The 18,638-nt window shown below is 43.1% G+C and overlaps 1 protein-coding gene across 1 annotated transcript in view; it reads left to right on the forward strand.

Annotated features, from left to right (window-relative positions):
• VSTM2L (V-set and transmembrane domain containing 2 like) overlaps positions 1-18,638 on the forward strand; it is a 99,760-nt gene that overhangs the window by 38,469 nt on the left and 42,653 nt on the right. Inside the window, exon 2 of the mRNA XM_077251617.1 lies at positions 17,999-18,168. Coding sequence (XP_077107732.1) covers positions 17,999-18,168 — 170 coding nt within the window. The remainder of the gene's footprint in view (positions 1-17,998; positions 18,169-18,638) is intronic.

An 18,638-nucleotide genomic window follows, 5' to 3' on the forward strand; every position in this document is an offset into this window, starting at 1 on the left:
CCAATAATCCAGAGAACAAGGGCTCTGAACTGGAAGTTGATCATGCTTACTGCCGCTCCCAAAGACCAGCCAAGTGCAGTGCTCCCCCTGTGGTCCCATTAGGATTGAATGGAGTGGCAGTGCACATGATCGACCACTAGTCTAATCTCATGTTCACATGGGGCTTCTCACAGGGCCAGTTCTTGGACTGGTACAGGTCCCTGTGATTGGGAAGTTATCCTCTATCCCATGGTTGTGGGATAACTTTCAAACTTGAGAATAGCCCTTAAGTTTTTTGGTGTTGTGCTTTTTTGAAATAATGCATGATGTTCGATTTTTTTTCATTCTTTTGCTTATTTGTTTTTGCTTTTTGGGGGCCTTTTTTAAGTATAATTTTTTACTCATTCAAAAATCTTTAATAAAATGTTGCATCAGATACAGAGATTAGATAGTTTTTGGACTTCACCAAGGTACTGGGGTGCAAAAATGGTGAGATGTTTTGAAAAGTGTCAAGTGTTGTTGTAACGAAAAGCTGCTGGATAATGAAAACCATGCCCAAATTGTCAAGCAAGCCTACAAAATGAAGAGGTCTGAGAAATCCGATGTAAAAATGGTGCAAGAACCATAAAAGTGACCGAAAAAAACCTCCAAAATGTTACACGGATAAAATCAAAGAAGGCACAAAAAGGAATATGAACCGGGCCTATGTTTTTTTTTAATTACTACTGAGCTGGATTTGACCATCTCAGTTTGTGCCCCCTATGACTATGGTTCTGTATTAAGAGCAGAGGAACATAACATTGGGTCATAGGAGAGTCTGTGTACAATATCCGAATTTACATGCCAATTTCATTGGTTATGAAAATAGATATTTATATCCCTACTTATTTGCCATTAAGTCCAATAATTCAGGGTTAATAAAATAGAGAGCAAAAACAAATATGACAAAAATCTATGAGGAGCATATCATCGAATAGACGTATGATATGATATCTGTCCTTAGTGGGGGGGTGAGGGTATAGTACATATCAGCACAGTTAAGAGATAATTTGGAATGGAAAGTCCAGGCTGTCTCTATAAAATACTCACATCTGGGCGCTGCAAGCTAATTAGACAGCTAAATATTAATTAGCAGGCTATTAAGGAGACGCTGCAACCTAATGAACTTGTGATGGCTCATTTGCGGAGCACTGATAGGAGGGTTATCAGACTCACGTACCTGTAGGGGGTTCTCTATCACTCATGGGGGGACTCGTTAGAAGGTGGCTTGAAGATAATGCCCTAACATGGGGTCATAACTAGTGAACACTGGGTGACAGAACAAAATTTCCGAAACAGGCTCTTATCCTGATGCAAGTCATGCTTGCAGTGAAGCGCAAGAAGCTTGTCTCATTATGTCTGTCTCAACCTTTATTCCTCGTTCTTTTCTTTTTTGTGTCTTCCTTTTTCCTGTCTGTATGACCATCATCAATCATTCACCGTCCACCTCCCTCCATGTCTGTTGCTCTTGGGTCTATAGACAGTGTTGATCTCTTATTAATATGTGAGGATGTCGGTATTATGTTAATTACTCACCAGCGACTGAGACCCTGCATGTGGCACACAAAATCCATCTCTTATAAGGGCAGCATTGGCTCCAAGCTCCATTATGGCACATTTAGTCAGTGTAATGATGTTTTAGCTCTTTTCCCAGATTCTGTCTAATATGTTTATCCTCCAAGTTGTTTTTTGCTTCCCATATGTAGTTCCTATGACTTTATTTTATTTCCTTTTTTATTATAATTTCTAAAATTCATGAGGGTTCATAATTAATCTAGATTGTAGTGAAAAATTACTGACATTTTTTTACAGGTCTATATAATGTACTGTAATTGATTTTATTACTTACTGTATATTGTAAAAGGTGTGAAAATCCACACAGAGAAAACCTGTGTAGGTTCTAGTGAGTTATCCTCAACGTCAGGTCTCACTTAGACGTCCGTTTTTTATGTACCCAATATAATATGTCGGGCTGTTCACATGTCCTTGTTTTTTGTGGATCACGTGTCCACTGTCCATGCAAAAATCATGGAGACGTCCATTTTTTATAAAAAGTACCAATGCAAGTCTATGGGTCTGTGAACATTCAAGGACAGCACACAGATGGCATCAAGCAGCACATGGATCAATAATGCAATGTACAGGAGAAGCTTAGTAATTTGTTATCCATATATGAAAGTCACTGAAGAAACACTGATGGTAAAAACTGACACACGGACCAAATACTGATGAACCTTGGACCCAACACACTGATGACACGACAAGGGTCCAAGTTTCATCAGTGTTTGGTCCGTGTGTCAGATTTTATCATCAGTGATTTTCACATAGGGATAATATATTACAAAGCTTCTCCTGTACATCACAATGTTGATCCATGTGCATTTTTTTGCATATGTGAAACTATACAGATGTTTGAATGATTCCTTATAAATATTGAGCATGGACCCACGGTTCCACAGGCCCCATGAATACTAGGATGCTTTAGCCCCCAAAATTGAACCCATAGGGATTTGCCTACATTGTGGCATAACTTTTTGTCTGAGGGACATATTTGACAGGTCTTGGTGCTGAACTTAAAGTGCTTGTCCAGGCCAATATAATATTGATTACCTATCTTTAGGATACAAATCAATATCAGATTTTTGGGGTTCCAACACATGGTACCCTGACATATAAGCTGTGTAGTGCAGCGGGGTTGGTGCAGTGTGACAGACAGGCAGTGACCACAGAAAAGTTCAAAAAAATTGTATTTTAATGTCCAAAGAAACTTACAACTGGAACACAAACGTATCCTCTGGATCGCAGCTGGGGAACAAGACAGTCCGTAACCGAGACCGGTTGCCGTGGCGACTGCACCTCCATATCACGCTGCGGTGTGCCAGGTGTTCGCCACCTGTTCTGCCACTTGCAAACAAATACTGACAAACCCAACCCTTTGCTGCAGGGTTTTTTTTTTTTACAAGGAATCTGTGACCATAGGCCACTTGTAAGACCTGGCCGGAAGGAAGCGGTCCGCCCCACTACCATCCTGTAGTCTGACCCAAAATAAAAGCCCATGCCAGGTTTTCTTAAATCTGCCTTGGGCAAATAGCTTGTCCAAGACCACACTTTTATTTTACACTGCGATCACAGCTATGCCTGTGACTGCAATGCACTCCCGCGGCCTCAATATGCTTCTGTGCGCAACCTGGGGGACACATAGCACCCCTCGCATATAACACCCGTCACTGCCTCACAGCTGCTGTTAGCTCTGCCGATGGCCAGATGTAAACACTGAATGAAGCTGATCTCTGGATAGGTCATGAATAGTACATCCCCAGACAACCCCATTAATTACACCCCAAATCTAAGAACTGTATCTGTCTGCATCCAGTTCCATAAGGCAGCTTCATGGCATATGATTAGCTCTGTAGCCTTGCAGCATTAGGGTCTTAAGTAGAGTCCAACCTAAAGTTGACCATACAGATTAGTTGGCTGTCAGCTTTGTTCGACTGACAGCCATCACAGTTGACTCTCCCATACAAAGGAGCACCCGTTCTGCCAAGCACGTTTGTGTTTTCTATGAGAAAGCCTCCAACCAAAACATTGACAGGAGCTTATCACTGGGAGAACAATGTGATTGGAAGTCCAAAATTGGACATGCCTGATTGATATCTCTCTCGACCATCAGATGGTACACCGCTAGTCATTAGACCATCTGTCTAACCTGTTGATATCTGCAGATTCATCCGACATTAATGAAACATAACAAAAATAGAGGCATCGTCATATTGTACAGGGTGGGAAATTTATATGGATACACCTGGGTGGGCCATGTATATGGATACACCTAAATAAAATGAGAATGGTTGATGCTATCAACTTCCAGTTTGTGGCACATTAGTATATGGGAGGGGGAAAGCTTTTCAAGATGGGTGGTGACCATTTTGAAGTCGGCCATTTTTAATGCAACTTTATAAATGGCCCACCCAGGTGTATCCATATAAATGGCCCATGCTGTATAATCATCATTCTTCTAATTTTTCATTACGTTTTCCGGTGTAAGTGTTTTTATTGGACACTCATGGCATAAGATGGTAGAGGTAGCATAAGAATTCAAAAGAACTAATGTTGCACATTTTGTGCTTCTTATGATAATTGTGCTCATGTGTTTTTTTCTTATCCTATAAATAACATACACCAATTTTCTGTGTCTGAGATCACTTAAATATTCAGAGAATTAACAGGACCGGATTCATATTTCAGCAACCTGTATGTACAAAATGTGCTGTGCCATAGGCTCAAATTGTCCTCTTCTTCTGTCCATTGTATTGTGAGTGATTCCATAGTTGTATTTAAGGGCAGTCTGCCGTAACAAAATTACTGTTGAATCCACGTAAATAATGCTCGGTGCCCCGTTTTCGTGCACCTTCCCACCTAACCTGTTTTCCATATATCTACGCCACTTCTTTGACAGCTCTGACTTTACAGGAGCTGAAGGGTGGAGATATATGGAAACATGTAGATGGAAAGGGCACTGAACTGGTCTGCTCCTGCAAGAGTGCGCTGAGCGTTTGTGCTTGGTTTGAACAGTCGGTGCTGACAGACGTCCTTTAACAAGATAGATCTTGTAGAGGAATAACCATTAATATAAGCCAGCTTTGTGCCCCCTTTTTTCCGACTCCCATCCCCTCAGAAAACTGTGGGAATTATAACTATGTTCTCTCTGCAGATTGGCAACAAACTACATATCACTGAGGTATAAAAAAACACATTGCTCAAATATAGTTTCATATGTAATCTGTCCCTGCCCAGGGGCCTGTCCTGTGGGAACCTATAGGTATGAGTGTACTGGGTAAAAAAAAATCCGGGCAGAAAATATTGTTTATAATGTTCGCACAATTGGGAACCCAAGAAATGAACCCTAATAAAGTCATTATTGGTGATGGTCTAGAAATAAAATGGAGGCCTGGACATATGAGGCAAGGCGGCTCATTGAAGGCTGTGCCGCTACGTCTGTGACCTGCACTGACTTTAAATGACATTTCTCCATCCTCCTTCAGTCTAATTACATGTTTTGTATTTCTCCTTCCCTTGTTCTTGCGTTATATCGCTTTCTTCCTTGCTCCTTTTTCTTATTCCATCCCTTCCGTTCATGAGCAGCCCCTCTCAGTAATAGGTTGTGATGTCCCTGCATGGACCTGCTTCTGTCTCTGTTCTCCTGTCACATTGTTTTTTTCCTCTAAATCTCCCTGGATATGTAATTCCGTAGCTGTCTCTTCCAATCTTCCGGCTGCTGCTCTGAGGTGCGCTCTCCCCTCTCCTTCACCTTCCTTCTCTCTCTTTTCTCCTGTCTACCTTCTTCCTTAATCTCCCCTCTGCCTCGCCAACCTTTACCGCTTCCCCCTTACTTCATCTTATTCTCCATCTGCTTCACAATGCCTTCACCCTCAACCTCTGCCATTCTCTTCTGCTCATTACCTTTTTTTATGGCTTGTTTGCTGTTTTTGTCAAGCTTTTCTTTGCCTGTCTTGATGCATTATAGTAATTCTCAAAAACTCCTTCAGTTTTCCCATTTCTATGTCTTTTTTTCATTTACTATTAAGGTAAATTTCCATCTTTTCCCTTTTCATGACGCATTGCACTTTTAGCAAGAATGCACTGGCACAAAACTAGGTCGGGCAAACCATCACACGAGTTTTTATTCGGCTATACATCAACGGGCACTGGCTGCGGTCTCAAGTTATTAAAAGGACTAAAAGCTGATTGCAGCTGCAGATTCTACTTCAGCGATGACTGAGAGCCTGGACGAGACCTTTTCTACGAACCACTACCCGCCATAACCCTTCTAGCAAGTGTCAATGCAGTGTTACATTGTGGAGACAAGGAACAGATTCATCTTGGAAAACATTGCATACATATATAGCGCCAAGGCCAGGAACCCTTGGATCTCTAGGGAGCGTATATAAAATAACTGAGCACTAGACCCAATAGTTGCTGTTCTTATGGCATGTGTGGGGGGAGGGCAGTATTTTTTACTTGTAGAATTTTATACCATGACCTAGTCCTAGTCCTCAAGTGCTCAATACTGAAGCTTAACTAATCCCCTGGGGTGGGGGGAGGCTCCTGCTGCAGCTAGTTATTTTAAAACCTTAGAATAGTGAGGAGGCAGAGGAGAAATGGATTTGGTTCCTGGGTCACAGAGAAAAGATTTATTTTATATATTTCTCAGTTTTACTTGTAGTATAAAATAGGATCAACTGTAAGGATGAGATCAATCAGGGGCACGCTGGAGTATTTTTATTATCTTTGAGCATTTTCTATGTTTTGTGCTCCTCTAATGGCGGTGCTGCAGGGGAATGGAACACTTGTTATTTTGTCCTTATCCAGTTATAGCTGTTCATTAGGGGTCATACTGCAATATGTTTATCATCAAAGGAGCCATCTAACAAATAAGGATTGTCTGAAATGGACAACCCCTTTAGGGCAGAGAAGGATAAAGTACAGCACGCTCCAGAGTTGGCTGTAGACATCAGATTTAAAGCAAGTTTGCAAATATTTGCAGCCATGTAGAAACAAAAAGTGTACTATACATCTCTTTAATAAATGTATTAATCTACTTGTGCTATAAACTTGTACGTGGTGAGGTAAAATCTCGGAAAGGTATGCGCGCACTGAACTCTGCCTATAGGCCCATTTAGACGGGCTGATAATTGGGGAAAGCTTGTTCTCAATTATCAGCCTGTATAAACTGATTGGCACTCATCTGATGAACCAGAAAACGTTTTATTTTCATCGGGTGTGGTGATTTTTATGCTGGCTTAACAATCATGGTTATCGGCAGCACATCGCCCGATGTAAACAAGTGATGAGCTGCTGATACTTGGAGACAGGACGATGGTGTTAACTATCATTCTGTCTCCACTAGTGATGAGCGAGTGTACTAGTTGCTCGGGTTTTCCACGAGCACGCTGGGGTGACCTCCGAGTATTTGTTATTGCTCGGAGATATAGTTTTCATCACCTCAGCTGCATGATTTACGGCTTCCAGATACGCTGAATACATGTGGGAATTCCCTAACAAACAGGCATTCCTCACATGTATTCAGCGTATCTGGAAGCCATAAATCATGCAACTGAGGCGATGAAAACTATATCTCCTTGCAATAGCAAATACTCGGAGGTCACCCGAGCGTGCTCTGGAAAACCCGAGCAACGAGTACACTCGCTCATCACTAGTCTCCACCAGTAAATAAGCACCAAACGACTTGAATATCAGTGATAAAGGCTTGGGCCGTTAGAGTACTCCGTTACACTTCCATGTTCACAGCACGGTCATTCTGTGCACATAGAGTCTACTCTGTCATTGTTCTCGGCACCACATCTGTTATGTTTGTCAGAGGCCGTAATCTTAAAATGGCTACCTTGGACAGACCGCTAGATTCTAGAGGAACACCGGCCTTCACCCCTTAAGCCCTATACAGGGATCTGGACTTTAAATGGGTTCCACTAGATTGTTCCCATGGAAGAGCTGCTATCAAAGGCAAGAGAATAGCTGGGTCATAAGGTCCGGGTCCAGGTAGGGACAAAATTGTAAAGAATGAGACTATCCAAAAAGCAAGCTATGGTCAAATGTTGTGAAATTGGATTCTGGGCTCCCCCGGTGGCCACTTGTGGAATTGTACTTGTGTGCATCATCCCCTCTGTTCACCTGCTCCTATCAGGATGTGGGAGTCGCTATATAATCTTGCTCCTCTGTCAGTTTCATGCCGGTCAACAATGTAATCAGAAGCCTTCTGTGCATGTTCCTGCTACTAGACAACTCCTAGCTAAGTTGGACTTTTGTCCTTGTGTGTTTTTGCATTTTGTTCCTGTTCACAGCTGCTGTTTCGTTACTGTGTCTGGAAAGCTCTTGTGAGCGGAAATTGCCACTCTGGTGTTATGAGTTAATGCTAGAGTCTTAAAGTAATTTCTGGATGGTGTTTTGATAGGGTTTTCTGCTGACCATGAAAGTGCCCTTTCTGTCTTCATGCTATCTAGTAAGCGGACCTCGATTTTGCTAAACCTATTTTCATACTACGTTTGTCATTTCATCTAAAATCACCGCCAATATATGTGGGGGCCTCTGTCTGCCTTTTGGGAAAATTTCTCTAGAGGTGAGCCAGGACTGTCTTTTCCTCTGCTAGGATTAGGTAGTTCTCCGGCTGGCGCTGGGCATCTAGGGATAAAAAACGTAGGCATGCTACCCGGCCACTTCTAGTTGTGCGGCAGGTTTAGTTCATGGTCAGTATAGTTTCCATCTTCCAAGAGCTAGTTCTCATATATGCTGGGCTATGTTCTCTCGCCATTGAGAATCATGACAGTTTGACCGGCCCAAAAAAGGGTTAAATTACTGGCTGAGAAAGGAGAGAAAAAAGAAGTCTGCTACAATTTTTTTTTTTTTTTTTTTTTTTCCCTCTAGTTCTGAGTGTGCTCTTAATTGAATCACTTGCTAGTTTGCCTATACTGCAGCCTTCCTCTCTTTCTCTCCTTCTAATCCTTGAATGGCTCTGTGTTCACCTGTTTCAAATGGATCTTCAGAGTGTAGTTACAGGTTTGAATAATCTCGCCACAAAGGTACAAAATTTGCAAGATTTTGTTGTTCATGCACCTATGTCTGAGCCTAGAATTCCTTTGCCTGAATTCTTCTCGGGGAATAGATCTCACTTTCAAAATTTTAAAAATAATTGCAAATTGTTTTTGTCCCTGAAGTCTCGCTCTGCCGGAGACCCTGCACAGCAGGTCAGGATTGTAATTTCCTTGCTCCGGGGCGACCCTCAGGACTGGGCTTTTGCATTGGCACCAGGGGATCCTGCGTTGCTCAATGTGGATGCGTTTTTTCTGGCCTTGGGGTTGCTTTATGAGGAACCTCATTTAGAGCTTCAGGCGGAAAAGGCCTTGATGTCCTTGTCTCAGGGGCAAGATGAAGCTGAAATATACTGCCAAAAATTCCGCAAATGGTCTGTGCTTACTCAGTGGAATGAGTGCGCCCTGGCGGCGATTTTCAGAGAAGGTCTCTCTGATGCCATTAAGGATGTTATGGTGGGGTTCCCTGTGCCTGCGAGTCTGAATGAGTCCATGACGATGGCTATTCAGATCGATAGGCGTCTGCGGGAGCGCAAACCTGTGCACCATTTGGCGGTGTCTACTGAGAAAACGCCAGAAAATACGCAATGTGATAGAATTCTGTCCAGAAGCGAGCGGCAGAATTTTAGACGAAAAAATGGGTTGTGCTTCTATTGTGGTGATTCAACTCATGTTATATCAGCATGCTTTAAGCGTACTAAGAAGCCTGACAAGTCTGTTTCAATTAGCACTTTACAGTCTAAGTTTATTCTATCTGTGACCCTGATTTGTTCTTTGTCATCTATTACCGCGGACGCCTATGTCGACTCTGGCGCTGCTTTGAGTCTTATGGATTGGTCCTTTGCCAAACGCTGTGGGTATGATTTGGAGCCATTGGAGGCTCCGATACCTCTGAAAGGGATTGACTCCACCCCATTGGCTAGTAATAAACCACAATACTGGACACAAGTGACTATGCGTGTTAATCCGGATCACCAGGAGGTTATTCGCTTTCTGGTGCTGTATAATCTACATGATGTTTTGGTGCTGGGATTGCCATGGCTGCAATCTCATAACCCAGTCCTCGACTGGAGAGCTATGTCTGTGTTAAGCTGGGGATGTAAAGGAACTCATGGGGACGTACCTTTGGTTTCCATTTCATCATCTATTCCCTCTGAGATTCCTGAATTCTTGTCTGACTTTCGTGACGTTTTTGAAGAACCCAAGGTTGGTTCACTACCTCCGCACCGGGAGTGCGATTGTGCCATAGACTTGATCCCGGGTAGTAAATACCCTAAGGGTCGTTTATTTAATCTGTCTGTGCCTGAACACGCGGCTATGCGAGAATATATAAAGGAGTCCTTGGAAAAGGGACATATTCGTCCTTCGTCATCTCCCTTAGGAGCCGGTTTTTTCTTTGTGTCTAAGAAAGACGGCTCTTTGAGGCCGTGTATTGATTATCGACTTTTGAATAAAATCACGGTTAAATATCAATATCCGTTACCACTGCTTACTGATTTGTTTGCTCGTATAAAGGGGGCCAAGTGGTTCTCTAAGATTGATCTCCGTGGGGCGTATAATTTGGTGCGAATCAAGCAGGGGGATGAGTGGAAAACCGCATTTAATACGCCCGAGGGCCATTTTGAGTATTTGGTGATGCCTTTTGGTCTTTCAAATGCCCCTTCAGTCTTCCAGTCCTTTATGCATGACATTTTCCGCGATTATTTGGATAAATTTATGATTGTGTATCTGGATGATATTCTGATTTTTTCGGATGACTGGGACTCTCATGTCCAGCAGGTCAGGAGGGTTTTTCAGGTTTTGCGGTCTAATTCCTTGTGTGTGAAGGGTTCTAAGTGTGTTTTTGGGGTTCAAAAGATTTCCTTCTTGGGATACATTTTTTCCCCCTCTTCCATCGAGATGGATCCTGTCAAGTTTCAGGCTATTGGTGATTGGACGCAACCCTCTTCTCTTAAGAGTCTTCAGAAATTTTTGGGCTTTGCTAACTTTTATCGTCGATTTATTGCTGGTTTTTCTGATGTTGTAAAACCATTGACTGATTTGACTAAGAAGGGTGCTGATGTTGCTGATTGGTCCCCTGATGCTGTGGAGGCCTTTCGGGAGCTCAAGCGCCGCTTTTCTTCCGCCCCAGTGTTGCGTCAGCCTGATGTTGCTCTTCCTTTTCAGGTTGAGGTCGACGCTTCTGAAATCGGAGCTGGGGCGGTGTTGTCGCAGAGAAGTTCCGACTGCTCCGTGATGAGACCTTGTGCCTTTTTTTCCCGTAAATTTTCGCCTGCCGAGCGGAATTATGATATTGGGAATCTGGAGCTTTTGGCCATGAAGTGGGCTTTTGAGGAGTGGCGTCACTGGCTTGAGGGGGCCAGACATCAGGTGGTGGTATTGACTGACCACAAAAATTTAATTTACCTTGAGTCTGCCAGGCGCCTGAATCCTAGACAGGCGCGCTGGTCGTTGTTTTTCTCTCGGTTTAATTTTGTGGTGTCTTACCTACCGGGTTCTAAGAATGTTAAGGCGGATGCTCTTTCTAGGAGTTTTGAGCCTGACTTACCTGGTAATTCTGAGCCCACAGGTATCCTTAAAGATGGAGTGATATTGTCTGCCGTTTCTCCAGACCTGCGGCGGGCCTTGCAGGAGTTTCAGGCGGATAGACCTGATCGTTGCCCACCTGGTAGACTGTTTGTTCCTGATGATTGGACCAGTAGAGTCATCTCTGAGGTTCATTCTTCTGCGTTGGCAGGTCATCCTGGAATCTTTGGTACCAGGGATTTGGTGGCAAGGTCCTTCTGGTGGCCTTCCCTGTCACGAGATGTGCGAGGCTTTGTGCAGTCTTGTGACGTTTGTGCTCGGGCCAAGCCTTGTTGTTCTCGGGCTAGTGGATTGTTGTTACCCTTGCCTATCCCGAAGAGGCCTTGGACGCACATCTCGATGGATTTTATTTCGGATCTGCCTGTTTCTCAGAAGATGTCTGTCATCTGGGTGGTGTGTGACCGTTTCTCTAAGATGGTCCATCTGGTTCCCTTGCCTAAGTTGCCTTCTTCTTCCGAGTTGGTTCCTCTGTTTTTTCAAAATGTTGTTCGTTTGCATGGTATTCCGGAGAATATCGTTTCTGACAGAGGGACCCAATTCGTGTCTAGATTTTGGCGGGCATTCTGTGCTAGGATGGGCATAGATTTGTCTTTTTCGTCTGCTTTCCATCCTCAGACTAATGGCCAGACCGAGCGGACTAATCAGACCTTGGAGACATATTTGAGGTGTTTTGTGTCTGCGGATCAGGATGATTGGGTTGCTTTTTTGCCTTTGGCGGAGTTCGCCCTCAATAATCGGGCCAGCTCTGCCACCTTGGTGTCCCCGTTTTTCTGTAATTCGGGGTTTCATCCTCGATTTTCCTCCGGTCAAGTGGAATCTTCGGATTGTCCTGGAGTGGATGCTGTGGTGGAGAGGTTGCATCAGATTTGGGGGCAGGTGGTGGACAATTTGAAGTTGTCCCAGGAGAAGACTCAGCTTTTTGCCAACCGCCGTCGTCGTGTTGGTCCTCGGCTTTGTGTTGGGGACTTGGTGTGGTTGTCTTCTCGTTTTGTCCCTATGAGGGTTTCTTCTCCTAAGTTTAAGCCTCGGTTCATCGGCCCGTACAAGATATTGGAGATTCTTAACCCTGTGTCCTTCCGTTTGGACCTCCCTGCAGCCTTTTCGATTCATAATGTTTTTCATCGGTCATTGTTGCGCAGGTATGAGATACCGGCTGTGCCTTCCGTTGAGCCTCCTGCTCCGGTGTTGGTTGAGGGTGAGTTGGAGTACGTTGTGGAAAAGATCTTAGACTCTCGTGTTTCCAGACGGAAACTCCAGTATCTGGTCAAATGGAAGGGATACGGTCAGGAGGATAATTCTTGGGTCACTGCCTCTGATGTTCATGCCTCCGATCTTGTCCGTGCCTTTCATAGGGCTCATCCTGATCGCCCTGGTGGTTCTGGTGAGGGTTCGGTGCCCCCTCCTTGAGGGGGGGGGTACTGTTGTGAAATTGGATTCTGGGCTCCCCCGGTGGCCACTTGTGGAATTGTACTTGTGTGCATCATCCCCTCTGTTCACCTGCTCCTATCAGGATGTGGGAGTCGCTATATAATCTTGCTCCTCTGTCAGTTTCATGCCGGTCAACAATGTAATCAGAAGCCTTCTGTGCATGTTCCTGCTACTAGACAACTCCTAGCTAAGTTGGACTTTTGTCCTTGTGTGTTTTTGCATTTTGTTCCTGTTCACAGCTGCTGTTTCGTTACTGTGTCTGGAAAGCTCTTGTGAGCGGAAATTGCCACTCTGGTGTTATGAGTTAATGCTAGAGTCTTAAAGTAATTTCTGGATGGTGTTTTGATAGGGTTTTCTGCTGACCATGAAAGTGCCCTTTCTGTCTTCATGCTATCTAGTAAGCGGACCTCGATTTTGCTAAACCTATTTTCATACTACGTTTGTCATTTCATCTAAAATCACCGCCAATATATGTGGGGGCCTCTGTCTGCCTTTTGGGAAAATTTCTCTAGAGGTGAGCCAGGACTGTCTTTTCCTCTGCTAGGATTAGGTAGTTCTCCGGCTGGCGCTGGGCATCTAGGGATAAAAAACGTAGGCATGCTACCCGGCCACTTCTAGTTGTGCGGCAGGTTTAGTTCATGGTCAGTATAGTTTCCATCTTCCAAGAGCTAGTTCTCATATATGCTGGGCTATGTTCTCTCGCCATTGAGAATCATGACAGTCAAATGTCAGGACTGTTCTGAATATAATTGGCAGTGGACAACAGCATTTTAGGATCTTAAATAGCTTGCAGCCCAACCCAAACCGCACAGTAGTTAACTTTATGTGTCCCAGTATGGATGGGACTGCAAGTCTGAGAGAACACAAAACTAGAACTGCCGACCTGCGTCACCTGCAACGAGAGCGTGGCGCTGCCTAGCGACAGAAGCAGAGGCAGGAAGGGCAGGTAAAACGATGTCACAACATAGGACGATGTGCTGCCGAGAACGATAATTCATAAGCAAGCGTACAATTAATTTCTTCTGATGACAGAGCATTTTGCACATTTGTCTGGAGAAGAGCAGCTCTTTCTTGTTAGCTTGAACGGGAAACTGCATCCTAACAAATTGCCTGGATAGGATTTGATCCTAGGACCTCAGAATTGCAAGATTACAGTGTTTTATCTTCTTTCCATTACAAGCACTTTCGGAAACTCTGCCCCCCCCCCCCCTATTCTTTACCTTAACCTTTTCCCTGTATGCTGCAAACCATTAATCTGCTGTTGTCGCCTCATCCCCTACTTGGGATATTGCAGGGTATAATGTTTGATCTGTTGCATTACTGCTCTGCAGACTGTTATACTTTGGTCTCCATCACTCCCGCTCTCTCTGTATCGCTCTCTCCATCTATCGCTCTCCCCTACTCCCCATGCTGCAGGCTGTTCCCCCTCTGCATGTATCAGCTTTTTATGGCCCTGTTGACAGATGGTGCGCTGCGGCCCTTGAAGGGAAACTAAATACTACAGCTAAGGAGCCAGAGACAGGGGGGAATAACAGAGGGGAGAGGAGAAGATGGGAGAAAGATGTTATGGAAGAAAGGTGGGAACAGGTGGGTAGGGGAAATGGGGGTATTAAGACCAATATGCTTTATGCCTGACCATACAATGATGAAATCAATACATTCTGGGCAAATCTGATATTAACACATTGTTATAGCAAACTGAATTCCTAATAACCTGCCATCTAGTAATGCATGGGTAAGCTGTGCTTATCATGAATGCGGTAGGGCAGGGTGGTGCGCCGCAGCAAATGTAAAATTAGTACCGCCGTAATTATATGCTTATTACAGCAAAAATACTTATACAGTATGGTCACAAAGCTACACCAGCTAGAAACGACTTACTAAAGATAAAAAGTGGCCATTAAGCTTTATAGTGAATCTTGTTGTGTCCCCTGCCTATAGCCGGCGGCGGTCATAACATTTTATGTTACGTTAATAGAAATGATCCAGTGTTGTTGGTCAGTCTATGATCATTTTAATTTAGCAGATGCTACTGTTTCATATACAACCAGTATGTTTAATGGGCCTCACTGAATTATCTTTCCTGGCTCTCCAAATATACCGTATGTTAGAATTCTGTATGTTCAGCCACAGCTCCCACAATAATAAGCGGACATCGAAGCGAGATCTAAGAAGCCATCAGACACGTCTGAACCTTTTATCTCTGGGGCAAACAATAGGATAAGGCAGGAAAATCCAGCCGTGGTGTTGTTTCCTATTATGATCAATGTTTTGACGGGCAGCCAAATTTTCATGAGACTTACTGATCTTGCTGAAATTCTGCCAACACAAATCTGTCAATATCCTATTGCAATAATTTAGTCACATGCAACATTAAAGAATTTATGTTCAGTAATTATATATATATATATATATATATATATATATATATATATATATATAATGAAAAAAGGAACAGCATCAAAATACTACCTTAAATAACCGTGCAAAGCTTTCCAAACCACTGTTGTGGGTGGTCAAAATATAAAGAAAAAAAGGAAAACAGCACAACCAAAATGAAAAAAGTGGACTTTAATGCCTGAACGGCGTGGCAACGTTTCGGATGTAATATCCTTTATATATATATATGTATATATATGTATATATATATATATATATATATATATATATATATATATAGTGCCTTGCGAAAGTATTCAGCCCCTGGAACTTTTCAACCTTTTCCCACTCTTCATGCTTCAAACATAAAGATACCAAATGTAAATTTTTGGTGAAGAATCAACAACATGTGGAACACAATTGTGAAGTTGAACGAAATTTATTGGTTATGTTAAATTTTTGTGGAAATTCAAAAACTGAAAAGTGGGGCGTGCAATATTATTCAGCCCCTTTACTTTCAGTGCAGCAAATTCACTCCAGAAGTTCATTGTGGATCTCTGAATGATTCATATGTTGTCCTAAATGCCTAATGATGATAAATATAATCCACCTGTGTGTAATTAAGTCTCCGTATAAATGCACATGCTATGTGATAGTGTCAGGCTTCTGTTTGAAGCACAGAAAGCATCATGAAGACCAAGGAACACAAAAGGCAGGTCCGTGATACTGTTGTAGAGAAGATTAAAGCCGGATTTGGATACAAAATGATTTCCAAAACTTTAAACATCCCAAGGAGCACTGTGCAAGCGTTCATATTGAAATGGAAGGAGTATCATACCACTGCAAATCTACCAGACCCGGCCATCCCTCTAAACTTTCAATCTCAAACAAGGAGAAGACTGATCAGAGATGCAGCCAAGAGGCCCATGATCACTGGATGAACTGCAGAGATCTACAGCTGAGGTGGGACAGTCTGTCCATAGGACAACAATCAGTCATACACTTTACAAATCTGGCTTTTATGGAAGAGTGGCAAGAAGAAAGCCATTTCTCAAAGATATCCATAAAAAGTGTTGTTTAAAGTTTGCAACAAGCCACCTGGGAGACACACCAAACATGTGGAAGAAGGTGCTCTGGTCAGATGAAACCAAAATCGAACTTTTTGGCAACAATGCCAAACGATATGTTTGGTGTAAAGGCAACACAGCTCATCACCCTGAACACACCATCCCCACAGTCAAATATGGTGGTGGCAGCATCATGGTTTGGGCCTGCTTTTCTTCAGCAGGGACAGGGAAGATGGTTAAAATTGATGGAAAGATGGATGGAGCCAAATACAGGACCATTCTTGAAGAAAACCTGTTGGAGTCTTCAAAAGACCTGAGACTGGGACGGAGATTTGTCTTCTAACAAGACAATGATCCCAAGCATAAAGCAAAATCTACAATGGAATGGTTCACAAATAAACGTATCCAGGTGTTAGAATGGCCAAGTCAAAGTCCAGACCTCAATCCAATCGAGAATATGTGGAAAGAGCTGAAAACTGCTGTTCACAAGCGATCTCCATCAAACCTCACTGAGCTCGAGCTGTTTGCCAAGGAAGAATGGGCAAGAATTTCAGTCTCTCGATGTACAAAACTGATAGAGACATAGCCCAAGTGACTTGCAGCTTTAAGCTGTAAGGGGAAGAGAAGAGTGCGCTCCCAGTAGATCTAGAAAGTCTTTGGCTAATTATGCTCATTTGGAGCCGACTGAGATAAGACTGAGCTATTTCACACAGGGATACCCATTTTGAGGAGAACAGCCATTGCTAGTCAGTGTGAGTGAAGCCTGCTGTGTTGGTGGTGCTGGGCAGTAAGAATGCTTCAATGTTAGTTACCTGACAGCTTAGGTTTTCTTTTTTTTTTCTCTGTGATGTAAATTGCTTTGCCGTATATGAAAAAAATAAAGCTGGTTGCTGATAGTTTTACACAAAAATCCACTTTTCTGTGTTAGAGCAAAAAATATTTGGGTGCTAACCATCTAAGCCAGAAGATGGCAACCCTTGAGTAAATCTACCGAGAAGTTGTTACTCTGAACAAAGTAATGAAAACTGCTAGCATCACCCCATAGTTCTACTACAATCTGCATTAAAAAAAATGTCCCTTATCTTTACATAGTGCCAAACCTGTCCCCAGTGACTCCTGTTTATTTACATCTCTAGATGGATCTGGTGTCTCCACTTGTAGTCATCCCATGAGAGTATATACCCGGCCTTGAGATAGCTTTTGTGGTTGTTTTAGCACCATGGCTTTTGGTTGACCCCCATCTACATTCCCATTAGATGTGAGCCTGAGCAGGGTTAACCTCCTCTTAGCACAAACTCTAATAGAGTCAAATTGTCATTTCACCCATTTCTCCTATAAGGAAGGACACAGTATTATTTGTCCTATTGGCTAGCGGTAGGCTGTAATTTTTTAACTTTCCTCATTAAGAAATTAACTGTACCTCTTTTGGTAATAACCTTTGTCTCTTCAACTGTTGTGCGTAGATTAGGCTACGTTCACATTTGCGTTGTGCGCCGCAGCGTCGGCGCCGCAACGCACAACGCAAACAAAAACGCAGCAAATTGCATGCGCAACGCTGCGTTTTGCGCCGCATGCGTCCTTTTTTTAATTGATTTTGGACGCAGCAAAAATGCAACTTGCTGCGTCCTATGCGCCCGGACGCGTGCGCCGCAGGGACACATGCGGCGCAAAACGCAAGTGCGACGCATGTCCATGCGCCCCCATGTTAAATATAGGGGCGCATGACGCATGCGGCGATGCTGCGGCGCCCGACGCTGCGGCGCAGACCGCAAATGTGAACGTAGACTTAGATACTCTACTTGTATATGTGCAGATACTTGGGTATTTCTATAAGTAATCTGCATGTTGTACCTCATCTGAGGAGATATTAATGTGACCCAACTGGTTGAAAGCATTGCCACTTTTTTCATATTTCAGCTTTATTCACGGAAATCCCACAAGATGTTAGTGCACAGCCTGGAGAAGATGTGGAGATGGCTTGTTCTTTCCGTGGCAGTGGTGACATCCCGTACTCACTGGAAATCCAGTGGTGGTACATCCGCACCCACAAGGACTGGGCAAACAAGGAAACATGGGCTGACAGCCAGGTAAAGCAGTATTGTTATATGTGGTAGAAGGACATATTAGGCTCAATGGTGCCGTGTGCTTTTTGGTTTCCTTACTCCATTGTGTTTTTAATTCAGTTACCCCAAAACACATGTGTGAGCAGATGGGTATCATTCATATGTTAGGAAAATTAATTTAGACTTCCTTCATACAGTTTTTTTCTGCCATTTAAAAAAAAAAAAACTTTGAAATTGTGTTGTTTTTTTCCAAGTATTTTTGGGTGGCAATTTTTGGTCTCACAACATTTGACTAGATTTTTTTTTCTGAGGTTTTTTCCTTTTAGTAAAATTTTTATATATACCGTATATATATATATTATTATTATTATTTATTATTATAGCGCCATTTATTCCATGGCGCTTTACATGTGAGGAGGGGTATACATAATAAAAACAAGTACAATAATCTTAATCAATACAAGTCACGACTTGTGCAGGAGAAGAGAGGACCC

The sequence above is a fragment of the Ranitomeya variabilis genome, chromosome 4 (assembly GCF_051348905.1).
Source record: "Ranitomeya variabilis isolate aRanVar5 chromosome 4, aRanVar5.hap1, whole genome shotgun sequence".
NCBI classification, from domain to species: Eukaryota; Metazoa; Chordata; class Amphibia; order Anura; family Dendrobatidae; genus Ranitomeya; species Ranitomeya variabilis.